This window comes from Acomys russatus, chromosome 11 (assembly GCF_903995435.1).
Source record: "Acomys russatus chromosome 11, mAcoRus1.1, whole genome shotgun sequence".
Taxonomy (NCBI): domain Eukaryota; kingdom Metazoa; phylum Chordata; class Mammalia; order Rodentia; family Muridae; genus Acomys; species Acomys russatus.
The window spans coordinates 39,906,731-39,925,570 of record NC_067147.1 but is presented as its reverse complement, the minus strand read 5'-3'; the positions used below and the strand labels follow the sequence as shown (position 1 = coordinate 39,925,570).

At 50.0% G+C, this 18,840-nt stretch overlaps 1 protein-coding gene across 1 annotated transcript in view; it reads left to right on the top strand.

The window, feature by feature from the left end:
- The window catches only part of Hk1 (hexokinase 1), a 66,968-nt gene extending 50,822 nt beyond the window's left edge, over window positions 1-16,146 (top strand). The window contains exons 11-18 of the mRNA XM_051153128.1: window positions 1,128-1,276; window positions 1,520-1,639; window positions 4,827-4,922; window positions 5,408-5,507; window positions 10,596-10,779; window positions 11,714-11,869; window positions 14,613-14,846; window positions 15,935-16,146. Of these exons, the coding sequence (XP_051009085.1) occupies window positions 1,128-1,276; window positions 1,520-1,639; window positions 4,827-4,922; window positions 5,408-5,507; window positions 10,596-10,779; window positions 11,714-11,869; window positions 14,613-14,846; window positions 15,935-16,079 (1,184 nt within the window). The 3' untranslated portion in view covers window positions 16,080-16,146. The remainder of the gene's footprint in view (window positions 1-1,127; window positions 1,277-1,519; window positions 1,640-4,826; window positions 4,923-5,407; window positions 5,508-10,595; window positions 10,780-11,713; window positions 11,870-14,612; window positions 14,847-15,934) is intronic.
- The last annotated feature ends 2,694 nt before the right edge of the window (window positions 16,147-18,840 follow it).

Below are 18,840 nucleotides of genomic sequence, written 5' to 3'. Positions count from 1 at the left end.
TTTAATCCCAGCACTTACAAGATCTCCGTGAGTTCGAGGCCAGCCTGGACTACAGAGCGAGTTTCAGGACAGCTAGAGCTGTTAAACAGAGAAACCCTGTCTTGAAAAACCAAAAAGAAGAAAGAGGAGAAGGAGAAAAAAGAAGGAGGAGGAGAAGGAAGAAGAAGAAGAAGAAGAAGAAGAAGAAGAAGAAGAAGAAGAAGAAGAAGAAGAAGAAGAAGAGGAAGAGGAGAAGACACATCTTACAGATAATTTATTTACTGCTTTACTACAAACCGCTCTCAAGTTTAGTAGCATAAACCAACTACTATTCACTACTGCCCACTATTTGGTGGGTCAGCTGGCCGATTCTGCCCATCTGGGCCAGGCCCTGCTGGTCTCCCCTGAGGGTCAGCTGGGAAGCCAACCCCAATCTTTTCTGTATACCCAGCGTACAGGGTGGCTGGCTGACCCACCAGGGGGTCACTGTGCTCTGTCACTGGGTAGAAACAAGATCTGAAGACCAAGGCCGGGCCTGGCCCAATGTGGCTCATGCCACACCCTTTGGGTCACAGAACCCCTGAAGAAAAGCAACAGGTCCTTCTATTTTTCAGTGGCAAGAACCATACGCCCAAGGAGAGCGGTAGTGTCACAACCTTTAATCCCAGCACTCGGGAGGAGAATCTCTGAGTTTGAGGCCAGCCTGGTCTACAGAGCAAGTTCTGGGACAGCCAGGGCTACACAGAGAAACATTGCTTTGAAACAAAAGCAAAGCAAACAACAAAGAACCATACACCCATCCTGCAAAGAGGGAAGGGAAGGCTGTGGCCATTCTTGGATTCATGTTGATACAAATAATGCATTTTTATATGAGAGTCACTAAAGCTATTGTTGTCAGGCTTTGAAGTAACCCTGGTGAGGTTTAGTGACTCACTCGTCACTGTTCTATCCCGAGGCTACCATTCTGATGCCAGCTCAGCTTGTGACTCAGGGTCTGGCTTCTCCTCGGAGCCCACGCTGTATACCACAGGGAGCACTCAACACATCCAGCAGCTCCTGTAATGCATGACGGGGCCTGCCTGGGGACTACTGGTCACCGAGATGGACTCAGCCACGTGCGGCTTTCTCTCTGTTCTCCCTTGCGGCAGAGCACGGCGACTTCTTGGCCTTGGATCTCGGAGGAACGAATTTCCGAGTCCTACTGGTAAAGATCCGTAGTGGGAAGAAGAGGACAGTGGAAATGCATAACAAGATCTACTCCATTCCTCTAGAAGTCATGCAAGGCACCGGGGAAGAGGTAAGGTGGGCGGGCACGTCACATGCCTGGCCAGTGGCATTGGTGGTCATGAGATAACCAATATCTGCCATGGGACACTGTAGCTATGGCCCTGTGGCCCTAAAGCATCAGGTCCTTTGAGCCATACCTTGCCCATGATAATCCAGTGGCTGGGAAGTTCCTAAAAATGCGTGCATGTGTGCATGCTGAAAGTGTGAAACCAAAGAGAGCCTGGGTAATCCATCCATCCCTTTTCTCTTGAAGCTCTTTGACCACATCGTCTCCTGCATCTCCGATTTCCTGGACTACATGGGCATCAAAGGCCCCCGGATGCCTCTGGGCTTCACCTTCTCATTTCCCTGCAAGCAGAAGAGCCTGGACTGTGTGAGTCTCTTGTCCTGTGGACAGCTGACCTCTGAGAGCACTGACTTCATGTTGCTAGGACTTCCTCTGACCTCAGTGCTGTCCTTAGATGTCTGGGGCCAGTTTTACATGTCCCATAGGTCACCCCGCCCTCCCACCCGGAACACCCTAACGCTCGACTCTTCTGCCCTCGCTGAAAGGGACCACCTCGCCGGGTGCTGGTGGTGGTGATGGTGGTCGTTGTGGTGATGATGGTGCACACCTTTGATTTTAGGTAGAGGTAGGCAGATCTCTGAGTTTGGGGCTAGCCTGATCTACAGAGTGAGTTCTACAGAGTGAGAGCCAGGGCTACATAGAGAAACCTTGTCTCAAGAAACAAACAAACAAAACCAAAACAAAAAAGGTTTGTGTGACTTCTGAGAACTTTTGGGGTCTCCAGGCACAAAGAATGACCTCCATTATAAAATTTCTAGCTCTTTCTTTCTTTCCTTCCTCCTTTAACCCCACTTCTCTTTTTAAATCCCCCCCCTCCCCCCCACTTCTTTATGCCTGGCCGGCTTCCAACTTGCTATGTAGCCGCATAGCCACGACCTTTTGGCCCCCTGCCTCCACTTCCTAGGTGCTGTCATTGCAAGTGTGCACCACCACACTGGATTTTTTGTGTGCTGGGGTGGAACCCAGAGCTTTGCATGTGCTAGGCAAGTCCTCTGCCAACTAGCCACATCCTCAGCCCTTGGTAGCTTTCTTTTTGGCTGCTTGTATGGCCAGGAGCTGGGTACCCATAGGCCCTGGCACACTGCTCTGTTGGAAGAGACTGTTAGTAAATGCTTGCTCAATCTATAGGATGAAAAGCGTCCCAGACAGGGCATGTGTGCACACTAAAGCTTGGGTACAGGTGGAGGGTTACTGTTAGGTCCCAAGCCTAGGACAAATCTCAGTACCCGTGGCTCCTCCCAGCTCTCCTTGCCCCGCCCACTACCCTACACCCCTCCCTCCCAGGGGCTGGGCTTCTCATCTTTTCCACAAGCCTGATCCCTATATAACCCAGCCATTTTGGCTGTGCCAGGCTCCTCTTTGGGTTGGTGGCTTCTCTCTTGCTCTCCCTTCCCTTTCTTCCTCTCATCGTCCCATTAAGTCTGTTAACCATGTTCAACCTGGACTCTTCTCTCCTTCTGTCTGCTTTCTCCCTTATATATCTACAATAAGAATCCTCTCCACACCTTAGGGGTCATCATGTCCTCCTCGTTTTATTTCATATTTTTCATCTAGTTACAATTTCTGTCCTTAGGGACTCTCCTACATCAGACCCATGTGCCAGCTCTCAGCCACTGTACAGAGAGGGCCAGGGGTGGGGGGGGGGGACTATTGTGAGTAGAGGAATTTTGCCAAATCCCTGGGGGGAGGATCCAGCCAGCCTGTCTGGAAGATATGCAGGCAGCCCTGCATGGCACAAGCGGAGACATGGCCAGCGAGGGAGGGGCCTGATTGCCAGCACTGGGAGAGCTAAGTAAGGTGATGTCATCAGAAAAACTTCAACCCAAGGAGGTTAACTACAGCCCTGAAAACACAGGAAATGAATAACTTCAGACAAGCCACATCAAAAGCCACACACACACACACACACACACACACACACACACACACGTCCTTTTAAGCCTTTTTAAATATCAGCAATTGACTCTCTTTAAAATTTTTTTAAGTGCAGGGGTCTTTTTTTTTTTTTTTTTTAAATAAAATCATTCATATCACCTCTCATTTTCTATCCCATCCCATGCATCCTCCCATTCCTCCCTCCCTCCTGCTTTCACCCCATTTCCCTTCCCTATGACTGTGACTGAGGGGAACCTCCTCCCCCTGAATATGGTGCTAGGGTATCAAGTCTCTTCTTGGTAGTCCGCTATCCTTCCTCCGAGTGCCATCAGGCCTCCCCATCAAGGGGACATGGCCAAATATGCAACACCAGAGTTCTAAGGGCGGGGTCTTCTATTGTCCAGGCTAGCCTCAGATTCCTTGTGTAGCCAAGGATGGCCTAGAACTTCTAATCCTCCTTCCTCTATTTCCCATGTGCTGGGATTATGAGTGTGTGCTGTCAAGCGTGGTCTGTGTTAGCGGCTGGTGCTGGGGCTTTGTGCACACTGGGCAAGCACTCTCCCATAACTCAGGCTAGCCTAGAACTTAACTACATACCTTAGGCTGGTCTTGAACTAACTCCTGCTCCAGCCTTTCAAGTGCTGAGAATCTGGGTGTGAGCCTCCACATACAGCAGGCTGACTCTTCTGAAGCGGGTTGCTTATACTGTCACCTCCCACCCCAACCCACTCTCTTTCTCATCTCTCTCTCTCTCTCTCTCTCTCACACACACACACACACACACACACACACACACACACACATGAGCACACATGTGGTGCTTTTCCTCCCAGTAGCGCATAACATTAGTCCTGTGATTAATAGTGTCACCACAGTTTTTCCTTTCTTCAGTTACACAGTCAGCAGCTAACCTTATGTGCCTCAGTTTCTCCATCTGTGAAGTGCGATTAGAGAGCAGATATCCGTGAGCATGGTGGGAGGGGCCAGCCCGCAGGGATCCACTCACGCTTTATTGTTTGAGTGTGATGTCACGGGATCGAGACACACAGCCTCCGTGGTTATGGCCTGGGAAGGAGTGAAGGAGACCCCCCCCCCCCAAACACACACAAGGTGGTCGGTTCCCTTTCAGAGCCTGGATTAGGGACAAGCCATACCCAAACACCTGTTTTCTTTATTAAGTGGGGGCAGACAAGTTAAAGCGGCTGCTTTTTGACTCAGAAAAACAGCAGCCAATGACCCTGCAAGTGTAATTCTTGAGAAAAGGGAAGGCCCATATCAGAATGGGCTAGGATACAATGGTATATTTTGTTTGGGGATGTTTATGAGGTGAACCAAAGAGGGAGTTTTGATTGCTGGACTTCAATATTTTGCTAGCTGGACCTTGGTAGTCAGCCTCAGGAGGAGGAAGTGGCCAAATAAGAGGGCACACCTTGGCGGTTAGCTTTAGGAGTGTAATCTGATGGTTTCTTGCAAGGGCAGAGGGGATGGGGGAGAAGGGCAAGGCCAGCCAGAGCCATGCTCGCCAGGCCTGAGCTGGCTACAGTCCCTTCAGGGAGAGTATCAAATTCTCCTGACTAGAAGCATACTCACCCAAGCTCTCTGGCCTTTCTTGTTTTAGGGAATCTTGATCACGTGGACAAAGGGTTTCAAGGCCAGTGACTGCGAGGGTCACGATGTAGCCACTTTACTAAGGGACGCGGTGAAAAGGAGAGAGGTAACTTAATATTTTAAAAATATTTTTTGCCTTGGGGGGGGGCGGGAATCACAGAAATTAAGGGATTTGGGGTGATGGACATGTTCCGCAGTCACCGCCAGCCTCAGAGTGGCACTGTATACACATGCGTGTATGCGCACGCACACACACACACACACACACACACACACACACACACACACAAAACCAATGTGAAAAGGATGATACGCTCAGAGAGAGGTAAAGTCCTGACTCACAGGGGTAGAACGAGAGAAGCAGTTCCTAACAGCCCATACAATCAGACACTACCCAGCTTCTCAGAACGCAAGCATTAGCCATGCATGGCCCTGCTGGGCCAGAATAGACTTAGACAGTGTTGCTACCCTGTGTTCAAGTGCAGAACAGAGTCAGAAAACCAGCACCCACCAGGCCAGAGCATGAACTAGCAGGATTCAAGGCAGGTCAAGCTGGCCCTTCCCTGGATCCACACCCCTTTCTTTTTGAAGGAATTTGACCTGGATGTGGTGGCTGTGGTCAATGACACTGTGGGCACCATGATGACCTGCGCTTATGAGGAGCCCACTTGTGAAGTCGGACTCATCGTAGGTAAGTGTCCTGAAGGGGTATCTGCCTTCTCCAGGGAGGGGACATTGGCCTCTTCTGTTTTGTAGGGACTCTGCAGCACAGTCCTTAGTGGGGCGAGGACAGGGGGTGGCAGTTGATCTCTTGGTGCCATTTATTTTACCACCTCTAGAATTCTGTATTGGAGGGAAGGTTGTAGAGGTCCCTTCCCGTACCAACACCCCACAATGCTGCACATCAATTATGATGTGCTGTCAGTCAGTGAGCTCTCCAGGAAACAGGCCACAAAAACCCTTATGTGTCCTGGCTAGATGGAGTGGGATGCCTGGGACCAGCCTGTGTGTGTGAGGAGCCCCAAGCTGCAGACTCTCTGGCTGAAATGGAAGCAGAGACCATCTTCGCTCCTGACCATGTTCTAGCTGAGTGGGGCCAGTATGCTCCACAGCACCGTTCCCTGCTGATAGCCACTGTCAAAGTGGCCCCAGCCATGTTGGTTGTTTCCTTGTGTTCCAAACCTAGAGCTCAAGAGCATTAAATTGTATGCATGTGTGCCTGCGTGTGAGTGTGTTTGTGTGTGTGTGTGTGTGTGTGTGTGTGTGACACGTACGTACAGTGTTTTTGCAGGAATGCATGTGCACACGGTGTGCGTGGAGGTCTAAGAATAACCTTGGATGTCCTCACCTCCACCTGCTGATTTAATAACATAGCCTAACAAAAGCAACCTGGGGGGAGAAAGGATTTATTTTAGCTGTCAATTTCAGGTCACAAACAGGCAAGAACTTGAAACAACTAGTCACATCATATCCTTAGTCAAGAGCAGAAAGAAGTGAGCACACAGACTCCCTGGCTTGCTTGCTTGCTTGCTTGTGCTCAACTTGACTTCTCCTCCCCTCTTAACCAGTTCAGGTCCCATGCCTAGGGGATGGTGCTGCCCACAGTGGGCTGGGTCCTCACACTTCAACTAGCATTCCTTCAACCCAGTGCAGATGATCTGTCATTGAGACTCTCTTCTGAGGTGATTCTAGGTTGTGCCAAGTTGACAATTAAAGTTAATTATAGCACTCCCCAAACACCCCCCCCCCCAAAACACTTAGTCACCAACATCTGCAGTGTTGCCCCTGTGTGAAGATCATTTCCAGTGTCCGAAGGTTGGGATGGGACTCACAGGCTGCCCTCTGGCACCAGGGAAGCTTTTGTACTTGTTATTAAGCCACCCTGAACAGTGTTGAAACAGGGCATCAGGCAGCCCATCCAGGGAAGGGTATTTGGCGGTCTACCTCTGAGACTTTTTTCATGCCTTCTGTTCTCCACCCAGCCCTGCCCAGCCTTTTGCCCGTGAATGGGCTTAGATGGGACCTGCAAACCCAGTATGACTTGGCATATTCTGTTGTTCTGGGCCAGGCCTCACCTTGCTGCCTGGGAGCTCTAGCCTGTCCAGGTCAACACAGCACAGTTCTGACCCAACCAGTTTTTTCTTCCTACCATCAATTGACCTATTTGCCCAGAATTCTAATGGCCAAGAAATACAGGTTACATATTTTGGCTTTTTTTTTTTTAAATCTTCTATTTCCAGGGTTCCTTCCTACCCCTCATCCCCTTTCATACTTTGAACAGAAGGGAACTGAGAAAACAGACAATCCAGTGGCATTATCAGGAGTGCCTGGGAATCCTGCATAGGTTTTTCAGATGGGTTATGCCTTTGGTCTGGCCAGCAGGGATAGGGGGCACGGGTTACACCTTTGAACTGAGTGAAAGCTGACCTGTATCCCTGAAGGCTTTTCTATGGTGTGTGTAGTTATAGGTGGCAGACTTTCTGGGAGCCTCACTCCAGACCCCTTGAGTCCAGCTGGACTGAAAATGACCACATGACCTCTCCGGGGTCTGGTTGAGGAGAAGGGCTGTATGGTAGAAAAAGGGAGAATTTGGCAGGAGGCATCTGGAAGAGTCCACACTGAACATGGCCAACAGAAGAGAGACTGGGCCATGAGAGGTGAGGTGGGGGATGAGGGGCGCAGGAGGGGAAGAGAGAGAAGAGGATCCCAAGAGAGCTCGTTGACAAGATGGCTGAGTGATACAGGAGAGAAAAGCGTGGAGGTGGGGAGGGGAAGCCTGGCCTCTGGGTTGGAGGGTTATGGGGAGGGTGAGAAGTGTGGGAGGACCCAAGCCACAGTACCAGGTGAGACTTGTGCGGGTTTGAGACCTGACAAAGATCTTCATGAACACAGGTTCCCAGGCATGTGGGCTCCTTGACTAAGTCCAGTGACCACAAGCCTGAGGTCATGACCTTAAACCTACTGTCCGGGCTAGTGCATAGATCTCAGTGGCTAAAGGTTCCTGATGCCAAGCCTCATGGTCTAAGCCAGATCCCCAGGTCCACTCTACAGTAGAGCAAGAGAACGGAAGTCCCCTGCAAGTTGAACTCTAATCCCTCACATGCGCAGGCCCATACATGTGTGTGTGTGTGTGTGTACACACACACACACACACACACACACACACAGAATTTTAAAATGAATAACTATAAAACTGCTTGAAAGCGCATTTCCCAGTTTGCTTACGTCACCCCTTGTGAGCTAAAACTGCATTGACTTGCGCTCCTTCCCCAGTCCTAGGGGATAAGAATGCACTCTAGAGAGTTCAAGAATAGAAACCAGAGGCTTCTAAGCCATGGGAACCACACGCCGCCCTGAGGAATGCTCCTTGTCTCAGAAGCAGCAGATAGTCTGGTTATGTCAGCTTGACACAAGCTAGAGCCATCCTGGAGGACAGAGCCTCACTCAATTGAGAAAATGTCTCAGGAAGATCAGGCTGTAGGCAAGCCTGTAGGGCATCTCTTAACTAGTGATTGATAGGGCCTGGAGAGATGGCTCAGCGGTTAAGAGCACTGACTGCTCTTCCAGAGGTGCTAAGTTCAATTCCCAGCAACCACATGGTGGCTCATAACCATCTATAACATGATCTGATGCCCTCTTCTGGCCTGCAGGGGTACATGCAGGCAGAGCACTGTGTACGTAATAATAAATAAATAAACCTTAAAAAAAAAAAAAGATAGGGGAAGGCCCAGCCCATTTGGATGGTTCCAACCCTGGGCTGGTGGTCCCGGGGTTTTACAAGAAAGCAGGTTGAGCAAGCCATGGGGAACAAGCCAGTAAGCAGCACACCTCCGTAGCCTCTGTATCAGCTCCTGCTTCCCAAGTTCCTGCCCTGCTTGAGTTTCTGCCCTGACTTCCTTTGATAATGAACAGTGATGTGGAAGCCTAAGCCAAATAAACCCTTTCCTCCCCCAAGTTGCTTTGGACATGGTGTTTCATCCCAGCAATGGTAACCCTACCTAAGACAGTCTGTGATCCCTGCAAGTCAAGGAGCGGTTGCTTAGAAAGGTGGCCTGCGTCCTCCAGCACTCAGGAGCTTGTTGACTAGGTCTAGTCCCTGACTTCTTTGTACAAGAGAAGACAAGTGAACAGGTGAGGGACAAAAGTAACAGTCCTCTGGCTAGTGTGTGTGTGTGTGTGTGTGTGTGTGTGTGTGTGTGTGTGTTTTGTTACCCCCGATCTGAATATTTCCCACTAGCAATGCATTCCTCTGTTGTAAGAGCATCTACCAACATAAACACAGGCCCTATCTGAACAGGTAGGTGAGGCTTTAGGCATAGAGTAAATTAGTTAAAGTTGGGTGTCATGGGAGGTGGAGGTGGACACTTAAGGATTGCTGCAAGTTCAAGGCCAGCCTAGTCAATGTAATAAGTGCCAGGCCGGCTAGGGTTATTTAGAGAAACTGTGGTTTTTGTTGGTTTGTTTGTTTGAAAGGTAAATTAATTCATCCCTCTTTGTAGTTTACCTCAGATTTGTCATTTAAATTTAAGTTGTCCTAGAATCACTAGGAAAACAAAGATGTTTTGTTCAGCTTCAAAAAAATACACCCAGCTGGGCAGCGATGGCACACGCCTTTAATCCTAGCATTTGAGAAGCAGAGACAGGTGGATCTCTGTGAGTTCTAGGCCAGCCTGGTCTACAGGCAAGTTCCAGGACAGCCAGAGCTACACAGAGAAACCATGTCCAAAAAAAAAAAAAAAAACCAAGGCAAACAAACCAAAAAACAAGCTATAGGGCTGGAGAGATGGCTCAGCATCCCAGAGGACCCGGGTTATTCCCAGCACCCACGTGGCTGTAACTCAGATTCCAGTGGATCCGACTCCCTCACTCAGACATACATGTAGGCCAAACACCAAATATACGTTTTTTAAAAAGAGAAAGAAAGAAATATATGCTGGGCAGTGGTGACACATACATTTAATTTAACCCCAGCACTTGGAAGGCAGAGGCACATAGATCTCTGTGAGTTCGAGACCAGCCTGGTCTACAGATTAAGTTCTAGGACAGGCAAGGCCACACAGAGAAACCCTGTCTCAAACACACACACACACACACACACACACACTGTCTGTCTCTCTCCCCCTCCCTCCCTCCCCCCCCCCCCCCCTCTCTTTCACTGGGCATGTAGCTCAGTTGGTAGAGTCCCTTCCTGCCAAGGCTCAGGGATCTCTGTGGAAGAGGGGGGTAGAAGATTATAAGAGCCAGAGGTGGTTGGCTACTCTAGAAAACTAGTCTTTTGCACACGTGTCAGGACATTTGAACACATGAAACCAGAGGCTCGGACTGCAGGCACAGGACCTGTGCAAAGTCAAGGCGGACAAAATCCCAGCATAGATTGGGTGGTAAGGGGACATCATGAAATCCCACCCCTAGCTGAGGAGCTATTAGCCATTGATGGCTACTGCATGGGGCAGGGGCAGAGAGTCAGGGTCTCAGTTTTCTGTGGCGATTTGGACCCTGAGAAGCCTCCTTATGCTCCAAAAGATGGTCCCACCCTAATGCACATGCTGGCAGCATTAACTGGGCTCAGCGGGTATTTTTGGGAGGTACACACGGAGCTGAGAGGGGAAAATGGTAGAGGATGGGGGGGGGGTTGGAGGGTAGGGGATGGGACATATTTAATCCAAATATATGCATATATGACTATTATAATTTTATAGTAACCCCTACCTGCTGTCAGAGCGCCAGGCATGAAACCTCTGGTGTGGCCCCATCACTGACCTCTGGCCCTGCTTCTTAGGGACCGGCAGCAATGCCTGCTACATGGAAGAGATGAAGAACGTGGAGATGGTGGAGGGGAACAAGGGACAGATGTGCATTAACATGGAGTGGGGCGCCTTTGGCGACAGCGGCTGTCTGGATGACATCAGAACAGACTTTGACAAAGTGGTGGACGAATATTCTCTAAACGCCGGGAAACAAAGGTAATCAGCCCGATGGAGCATGCGCAAAGAGGTGGGTGGAGGCAGAGGGCGTCTGCAACAGGGCCTTGGTTTTTTGATTCCTAGCACGGTGTAGGATTATTCCCAGAAGAGACAGAGACTACTAGTAGATGCAGTGCCTCATTTCCCCTTTGGGGACTGCTTTTGAGGGCTTTCTATAGTGGGTGAGGTAGATGCCTTTCCCTCTGCAAGCTCCTGCGCCCCCTAGCGGCTGCTCCAGGTTTTGCAGTGCAGATCTCAGATTGGTTCTGAAATGGCAGGATCCATTTGAAATGAGATGATGGTCCCAGTCTCTCAAGAAGGTTGTTGGATGGCATAACTAGGACGAGATGGTCCAAGTCATGTCCTTTGGAAAATAAATTGACTTGAACCTGTTGTGGCCCACCCCACTTTGTGTTCAATCAAAAAAAAAAAAAAAAAAAAAAAAAAAAAGCAAAGAACTTTCTCTGTTCATTTAAGATTCAGCTGAGCCATTTGCTTAGTCTGAAACTCTGTCCTGAATACTTTGCTGAGGGCCGTGTACTGTGTTGGACTGTGACCTGGCTGAGTGAGACACCTACTGCCACCAGTCACTGCCGTGGCGACGAGAGGAAGGGAGTCTGTGCGTGCCCTGTAGAAGGGGAAGGTGTGAGGGAGCCTGGAATAGGAGAGAGCAAGTCTGGGGTGGGCCTCCCTGGGGTGTGGCTTGTGGCTTGGAGCGGAATAGGATGAGGATAGGCAAAGACACCTAACACAGCTTTCTGTGACTGCTGAAGGCATCTGTGTGGGGAGGATGGAGGGCTTCCTAGACCCCTCTCTGCCTGGGCAGGCTCGTGACGGTGCCCATGCCCTTGGTGGGCAATCATAGGTCCGGGGTGACTGCTGGGCTGAGAGTGTGGTCCCCCCTGTGCAGCAGCCTCCCTTCTCCCTGATCCAGGTTTGAGAAGATGATCAGTGGGATGTACCTGGGTGAGATTGTCCGTAACATCCTGATCGACTTCACCAAGAAAGGGTTCCTCTTCCGGGGACAGATCTCCGAGCCGCTCAAGACTCGAGGCATCTTTGAGACCAAGTTCCTCTCTCAGATTGAGAGGTGAGTAGGGAGTTGGGTTTTGATCATTATTTTGCCTTCTGCTTCTAGGAATCTGAGTATTCTAGGTACGTCACATAAGTAGAAGCCTACAGTATGATTGCTTTTGTTTGGAGTGCTGTACTTAGCGTAGCATTTTTAAGGCTCATCCATGTTGTGCCCCTCCCTTTTCAGGGCTGAGTAATATTCCATTGGGTGCACCTATCCCATTTTGTTTTCCCACTTCTACTACAGTCTGGCAACTTGGGTTGTTTCCATTTGCCTCTTCTAAATGATACTATGAACACTGGGGAGTAAATATTTGGCCCCTGATTTTATGTCTCTCACCCATACACTCACAAGTGGACTTGTTGGACCCTACGGTAATTACATTTTAAATTTTTCTGAGGAACTGCCTTACTGATTTCTAAAATGTCCACTCTCTTCCACATTCCCAGCACCTTCACTCAAAGCTGCCAGTTTCTGACATCCTTATAGCAAAGGAAGAAAACAAAATGGAACAGAGTTATATAGGTTCTATAAGGTCTTTTTAAAGTTAGTGTTTGGGAGGAGAGAGGGAAACAGAACACTGAGGAAACCACTTGCTTTGTATGTGACAAGAGGCAGAGGCATGGCATGGCATGGCATGGGGGGAGGGGCGGCAGATTCCTGCAGTTCTGATCTTGAGATCTGCCCTACCTTTGACCATGTGCTTCAGTGACTCAGTTTCCCTGGGCCTCATTTTCTGCTCTTTAAAATGGGACTGACGAGCACTGTGTGTAGTGAGTGGTCCAGGCCAGAGGATCAGGAGTTCTAGGCCACACTCAGCTACTTAGTGCATTTGGGGCCAGCCTGGGCTATTTGAGAACTTGTCTCAAATGCAGACCAAGGCGGTGAATGTGTACATGCAGTGCGTATTAAAAACCATGCCACGCACGTCCTTGAGGGAGGCTAGCCAGTCTTATTTCAGCTCTCTGTCTATTAGGAGAACAGAAAGCCTTGGGGTGCACTAGGTAGGTCATGTGACCATTAAGCAAGGGAACGAAGGCCATCCTCACTAATAGGAGGAGGCAAATTAAACCATGGTGCCGTAACAAATAGCATGTGTGTGACTGTGAGTGGGCTGACATGCTGGGCTACAGTGTGAGCATGGCAGACGACTTTTCAGGAGTAGTTCCCTTCTCCCACATTGTTTTTGAGGGGTGACTCTCTTGTTTCAGGCGGGCCCTCCCATCTTGCTGTGGGGGGTGCTTCTGGCTTTTTTTTTTTTTTTTTTTTTTTTTAACGTGGGCTCTGGAGTCAAATTCAGTTCACTAGGCTTTCATAACCAGCGCTTTGCCCACTGAGCCACCTCAAGGCCCTGATATCGTTCTTAGGAAGTTACTAAAAAAAGTGGGGGTGGGGGTGGTTCAAGACAGGGTTACTCTGTGAAGCCCTGGCCATATTGAACTCACTTTGTAGACCAGGCTCGGCTCAAACTCACAGAGATCCACCTGCCCTGATATCAATCTTAGGAAGTTACTAAAAAAAGTGGGGGTGGGGGTGGTTCAAGACAGGGTTACTCTGTGAAGCCCTGGCCATATTGAACTCACTTTGTAGACCAGGCTCGGCTCAAACTCACAGAGATCCCACCTGAGTGCTGGGATTAAAGGCGTGCTCCACCACTGCCTGGCTGGAATTTACATATTTTCAAAGTGGTCTTTCCTGGATGGTGTCGTGGTGAGGTGGATAGGCAGTGAGTTTCTAGGACATCTTGGGCAACTGTCTCTTTCAAAAAAAGAGGAGGGAAAGAAAATCTAAGAAAGTTATTAGCACTTTCTGGATAATAGATCATTTTAGTTTTTCTTTTTTAATTTTTCTTGGTTTTCTATATTCTGTAGCATGTAATGCATTTGGTTTCATTACAAAGCTTAAAGCAGCTGGGTAGTGGCACACACCTTTAATCCCAGCTCTCAGGAGGCAGAGGCAGGCGGATCTCAGTTCAAGGCCAGCCTGGTCTACAGAGTGAGTTTCAGGACAGCCAGGGCTACACAAAGAAACTGTTTTGAAAAACCACACACGCACGCACACACACATTAAAGTAGTGGTTCTCAACCTCCTAATGCTGAGACCCTTTAATATAGCTCCTCATGTTGTGGTGACCCCCAACCATAAAATTATTTTTATTGCTACTTTATTGCTGTAATTTTGCTAGTTATTAATTGTAATATAAATATCCTTGTTTTCTGATGGTCTTAAGCAACCCTATTTAAAAGGTTATGACCCACAAGTTGAGAAACACGGATTTAAAGCCATGGGCTAGAGCGATGGCTCGCTGGCTAAGAGCCCACACTGCTCTTGGAGAGGACATGATTTTGGTTCCCAGCACTCAAGTTCACAGGCCACCTGTGACTCCAGCTCCAGGGGACCTGACGCCCCTGGCTGCCACAGGCACCTGAAACCTCTCACCTTTTCTGAAAGTCCACTGTGTGGCTCTCAGCATAACCAAGCATGTCATCGCTTCAGAGACAGGGGCTCTGACGCCCTCCTCTGGCCTCTGTGGGATACACATAGACACACCTACCTACGTGTGTGTGTGTGTGTGTGTGTGTGTGTGTGTGTGTGTGTGTGTGTGTGTGTGTGTGTGTGTGTGTGTGTGCATATATACTTAATTTTAAAAATCTATTTAGATGGGAAATCAATCTCTTAAGATGCTAGAGTGATCGGACCAGTCCTTTGCTCTAAAGGGCCTGCTCCATCTGCCTCACTGGCTTCTTGTCCTTCCCAGTGACCGATTAGCGCTGCTCCAGGTGCGGGCCATCCTCCAGCAGCTGGGCATAAACAGCACATGTGACGACAGTATCCTGGTGAAGACCGTGTGTGGGGTAGTATCCAAGAGGGCGGCTCAGCTGTGTGGTGCAGGCATGGCAGCTGTGGTGGAAAAGATTAGGGAGAACAGAGGCCTAGACCATCTGAATGTGACCGTGGGAGTGGACGGGACACTCTACAAACTTCACCCACAGTGAGTACGGCTTCCCCTTGGCCAGTCGGGTTACAAGGTGCCAACACAATTCCTCAGGGAGGTATAGCAGCTTGTGGCTGGGCATTTGGGGACAGGAGCCCGAGACAATTAGCCCTGCTCCCCTCCTCTCCACCCCCCACTGTTTGATGGAACTTTGGGAAGCCAGAGATGGGTTTCACTGGGCCAGCTCACACTGGCAGGGTGTGGCATTCTCCCTACTTCTCTTTGGCTCTCTGAGGTAGGGGTGTGTGCATTGCATGCATGGAGCTCTGGGTTCTCTCCCCAGTACAACACGAGCCAGGCATCTGAGGAAGCTTGAGGCTGCCCTGAACTGCCACCCCTCACCAATTCTAGCTCCTGACAGGGCTAGAAATGCTATGTTTCAAGTAGGGGCCCCTAGCTGGTGTCCACCAGAGGCAAGAACCATTGCTCAGAGCCTCAGCCTAACTCTTAACAGTGTTCAGCACAGAATGCTATGGGTGCTGCTCTCTTCTGCTGTGGGCTCTGGGTGCCAGCTCTGGAAGATGAGCTTTTGTTTTTTGACGCAGGCTTCCTGTGTGTAACCACACTATCCTGGACTCACTTTGTAGACCAGGTTGGGCTCGAACTCACAGAGATCTGCCTGCCTCTGCCTCCCAAGTGCTGGGATTAAAGGCGTGCGCCACCACCGCCCAGCTATTTGTTTCCAGGTTTCAGAGACAGATTTTTCAGGTCCCCTAGGACCACCAAGATGTGGGGTGGGAGTCTGAGGGCTGTATTTGTACATACCTCCCTGTGGGAGGCTGTTATTATAACAGACCTGAACATAGCCTTCTCAACCATGCCTGGTTTTTGTTATATATTCTTGAGACAGTCTTAGCTCAGGCTGGCCTCAAGCTTGATAGCTGAGGATGTCCTTGAATTTCTGGTCTTCTTTGCCTCCACCTCCCCAGGACTAGATATCAAATTCAGGGCAGATGCTCTACCAAATAAGCAAGCCCAGTTTGCAGCCCAACCAACCACAGCTGGTTTTCCGCAGCCCCCGCCCTCCCCTTTCTCCAGTACTTGTGAGTCAAGCCCAGCTTCTCCGTTGTCTCTCATCTTTTCAGCTTCTCCAAAATCATGCACCAAACTGTGAAGGAACTGTCACCAAAGTGCACCGTGTCCTTCCTCCTGTCTGAAGACGGCAGCGGCAAGGGGGCCGCCCTTATCACGGCTGTGGGTGTGCGGCTCAGAGAGGGTATGAACGCCTAGGAGCCAGGATCCTCCCAGCCCCCCAGCCCAGCACCCTTCCAGCACTCCTCTCTAGAACCGATGACCCCCGCCCCTGTTCCACCCAACAAGCCCTGCTGGGAGACCCAGTATGCCGCAGAGGGAGGAAGGGAACCGCGGTAACGGAGCACGGTATAGAATGCCACACCGAGCGCGTGCTGTTGACGACTTCTCGCCTGGACCCCTCACTCCTACCCTGCCACTCTGCATGATTCAAGTTCGACCTGGCCATGCATCTCCCATGTGTGAATGTAGCGGCACCCACGTCTACTGCCGACGTCCAGCCAGAAAAAGAGTCCCCATCTTGGACCCGCCTTCTGGGCCTTCCAAGCCCACCCTTGGAGTCACCTCCCTCGTGTGAAGTGTATTATCACCAGCAGACACTGCCGGACTCCTGCCCACAAGGGCATGACCTGAAGGGCAAGTGTGGACATTGGCACTGCTGTTTCCTTACCCACCCCCTCCCTCCCCCCCAGCACCCGCTGCAGCCCGCCATCCCATCTGGATGTACCGATGCCACTGAATCGTGTGTCCGTGGAACCAGTCCTAGCCACATTATGACAGTCTTGCATTTTGTTTGTCTCGTGGTGATGGTGGTGGGGGCAGGTAGATGGGCAGTACTGTGGGAAGGCATCTTGTCTCCACCTTGATAGAAGGAACCAACCCACAAAACAACGCCATCATTGGGATCTCCCATCGCTTTAGTGAGCCTTGTACGACTAGTAAACTTTGTACCGATTCAAAAAGCCGGAGTGGTGCTTGCTTCCTGTGGGGGAGGGGCACCTTAGGATGGCAACAGCTAGACTAAGGGTTTTAGGAACCCTTGGGTTGGGGAGAAATGTGATCCCAGCACATGGGGGCAGAGGCAGGAGTTCAAGGCCCTTGTTGGCTACATAGTTTCAGGACAGCTTATCCTACATGAGATCCCAGCTCAAACACCCACGCCTATAAAATCCCAGCACTTGGGAGGCAGAGGCAGGCAGATCTCTGTGAGTTCAAAGTCAGCCTGGTCTACAAAGTGAGTCCAGGACAACCACAGCTACATAGAGAAATCCTGTCTCAAAAAACAAAAACCAAAAAACAAAACAAAACAAAAAACCCAAAACTCGGGAGGCAGAGGCAGGTGGATCTCTGTGAGTTCGAGGCTAGCCTGGTCTACAAAGTGAGTCCAGGACAACCAAGGCTACACTAAGAAACCTGTCTCGAAAAACCAAGAAAAGAAAGAAAGAAAAGTCTTCAACCCCTAGGGTTGGTTTAAAAAAGAGCTTCTCCACTTCAGGATGTCACTGAAGTAGCCTCTGGCCTGATCTCCCAGCACCTGCCTTGTAGTCCCCACACCCTAAACCTCAACCTCATGGCCTAGAAATAATGTCTGTCCTCTTCAGTCCTTGGAGGACAGTGAACTTGACCTTCTGGGGCTGGATCAACTTAGTGAGTAGGCAATGCAGCCTTTGGTAATGGGGTTGTCCAGGAGTTTTCAAGGTCAAGGTCAGTCCTTTGGACAGACAAAACAATTGAATAACCAGAGAGAGAGAGAAGACAAAGCCATGGAGAGTAAAAGCAGTTACTTTGGGAATGGAGGGGTCCTTAAGACTGGGGTCGGCCTAGCTGACACTGGCTTGTGTATTCCATAGAGTTTCTGAGTCCTCCGTTCTCCCTAGTGGCCCCATGCCTTCCTCTGGCAATGACTTTTGGGAACTAGAAGCTGCTATCTCAGGGACTCTGCCTTTACTTACCCTGCCGGTGTGTGTTTCTCTAAATCCTGTTCAGTCCCGCCTTCCCAGAGATTGACAGATGCTGAGACAGGGCAGGGTTTAGGGGGAGTTGATATGTAGGGGCATGCAGGGAAGGAGGGAAGGGGGAGAGAGAGAGAGGGAGAGAGAGAGAGAGAGAGAGAGAGAGAGAGAGAGAGAGAGAGAGAGAGGAGAATCTCCCATGAGGTAGTCTTCTGAAGTCAGTTCAGGGGAAGCTGTAGTCAAATTGTGGTGAGCGATGCACCCCCTCCAGGATGCTATAGGAGCAGGCTGAAGGAGCGAGTGGCAAGAACAGCAGAGGCCATCGCAGTAAGATGAATACAGGGCAGCCTAGAGTGACCATTCCCACATGGTGGCAGTTGGCTCAATAAAATCTCATTGGGGCTAGTGAGGAGAACAGACAGGATTGTTTGGGACTTTGAGGGCCTCCGTGGCTCACAGGAGTTGAATCTCCTTTTGGAAAGGGGGCACTTTCCCATTAGGTGCCGCTTCTTGTCGCTGGTGTGATGGGCCCAGAGTCCGTGCCAGCCACCTTAACTTGCATGGGCATGGATGAAATGGCAGAAGGCTGCTTCCAATTGGGACTCGGGTGTTTCTGGCCGGAGTTAGGTCCCTGGGACACAGTCAGGGAGGTCTCGTGCCCCTCACTCTAAGCCTCCTTGTTGACATTCAGGAAGGATTTGTTGGACCTTGGTGACATGCATGGTCAGTGTCACCAGATGGTTTGTTTCAGTCTCAGACAACAAATCCCTTGAAAGGAAAAGCTCATCATACGAGGCTTCCAAAGGGACTGATTCCAGTTGTCCTTAAGTTGCCAGGCCTAAGGGGAGCAACTTTGTTCAAGGAGTTTGGAGTTTCTTGCATTCGTGCCTTTTCACATTTGCTTTCTGTATCTCTCTAGAAGGCTGTGGGTACCAGGCACAGTGGAGATTAAAGGATCTCCAAGGTCCTGGGTACATTCTGTCTTCAAGTCTGATCCACTGTCACTG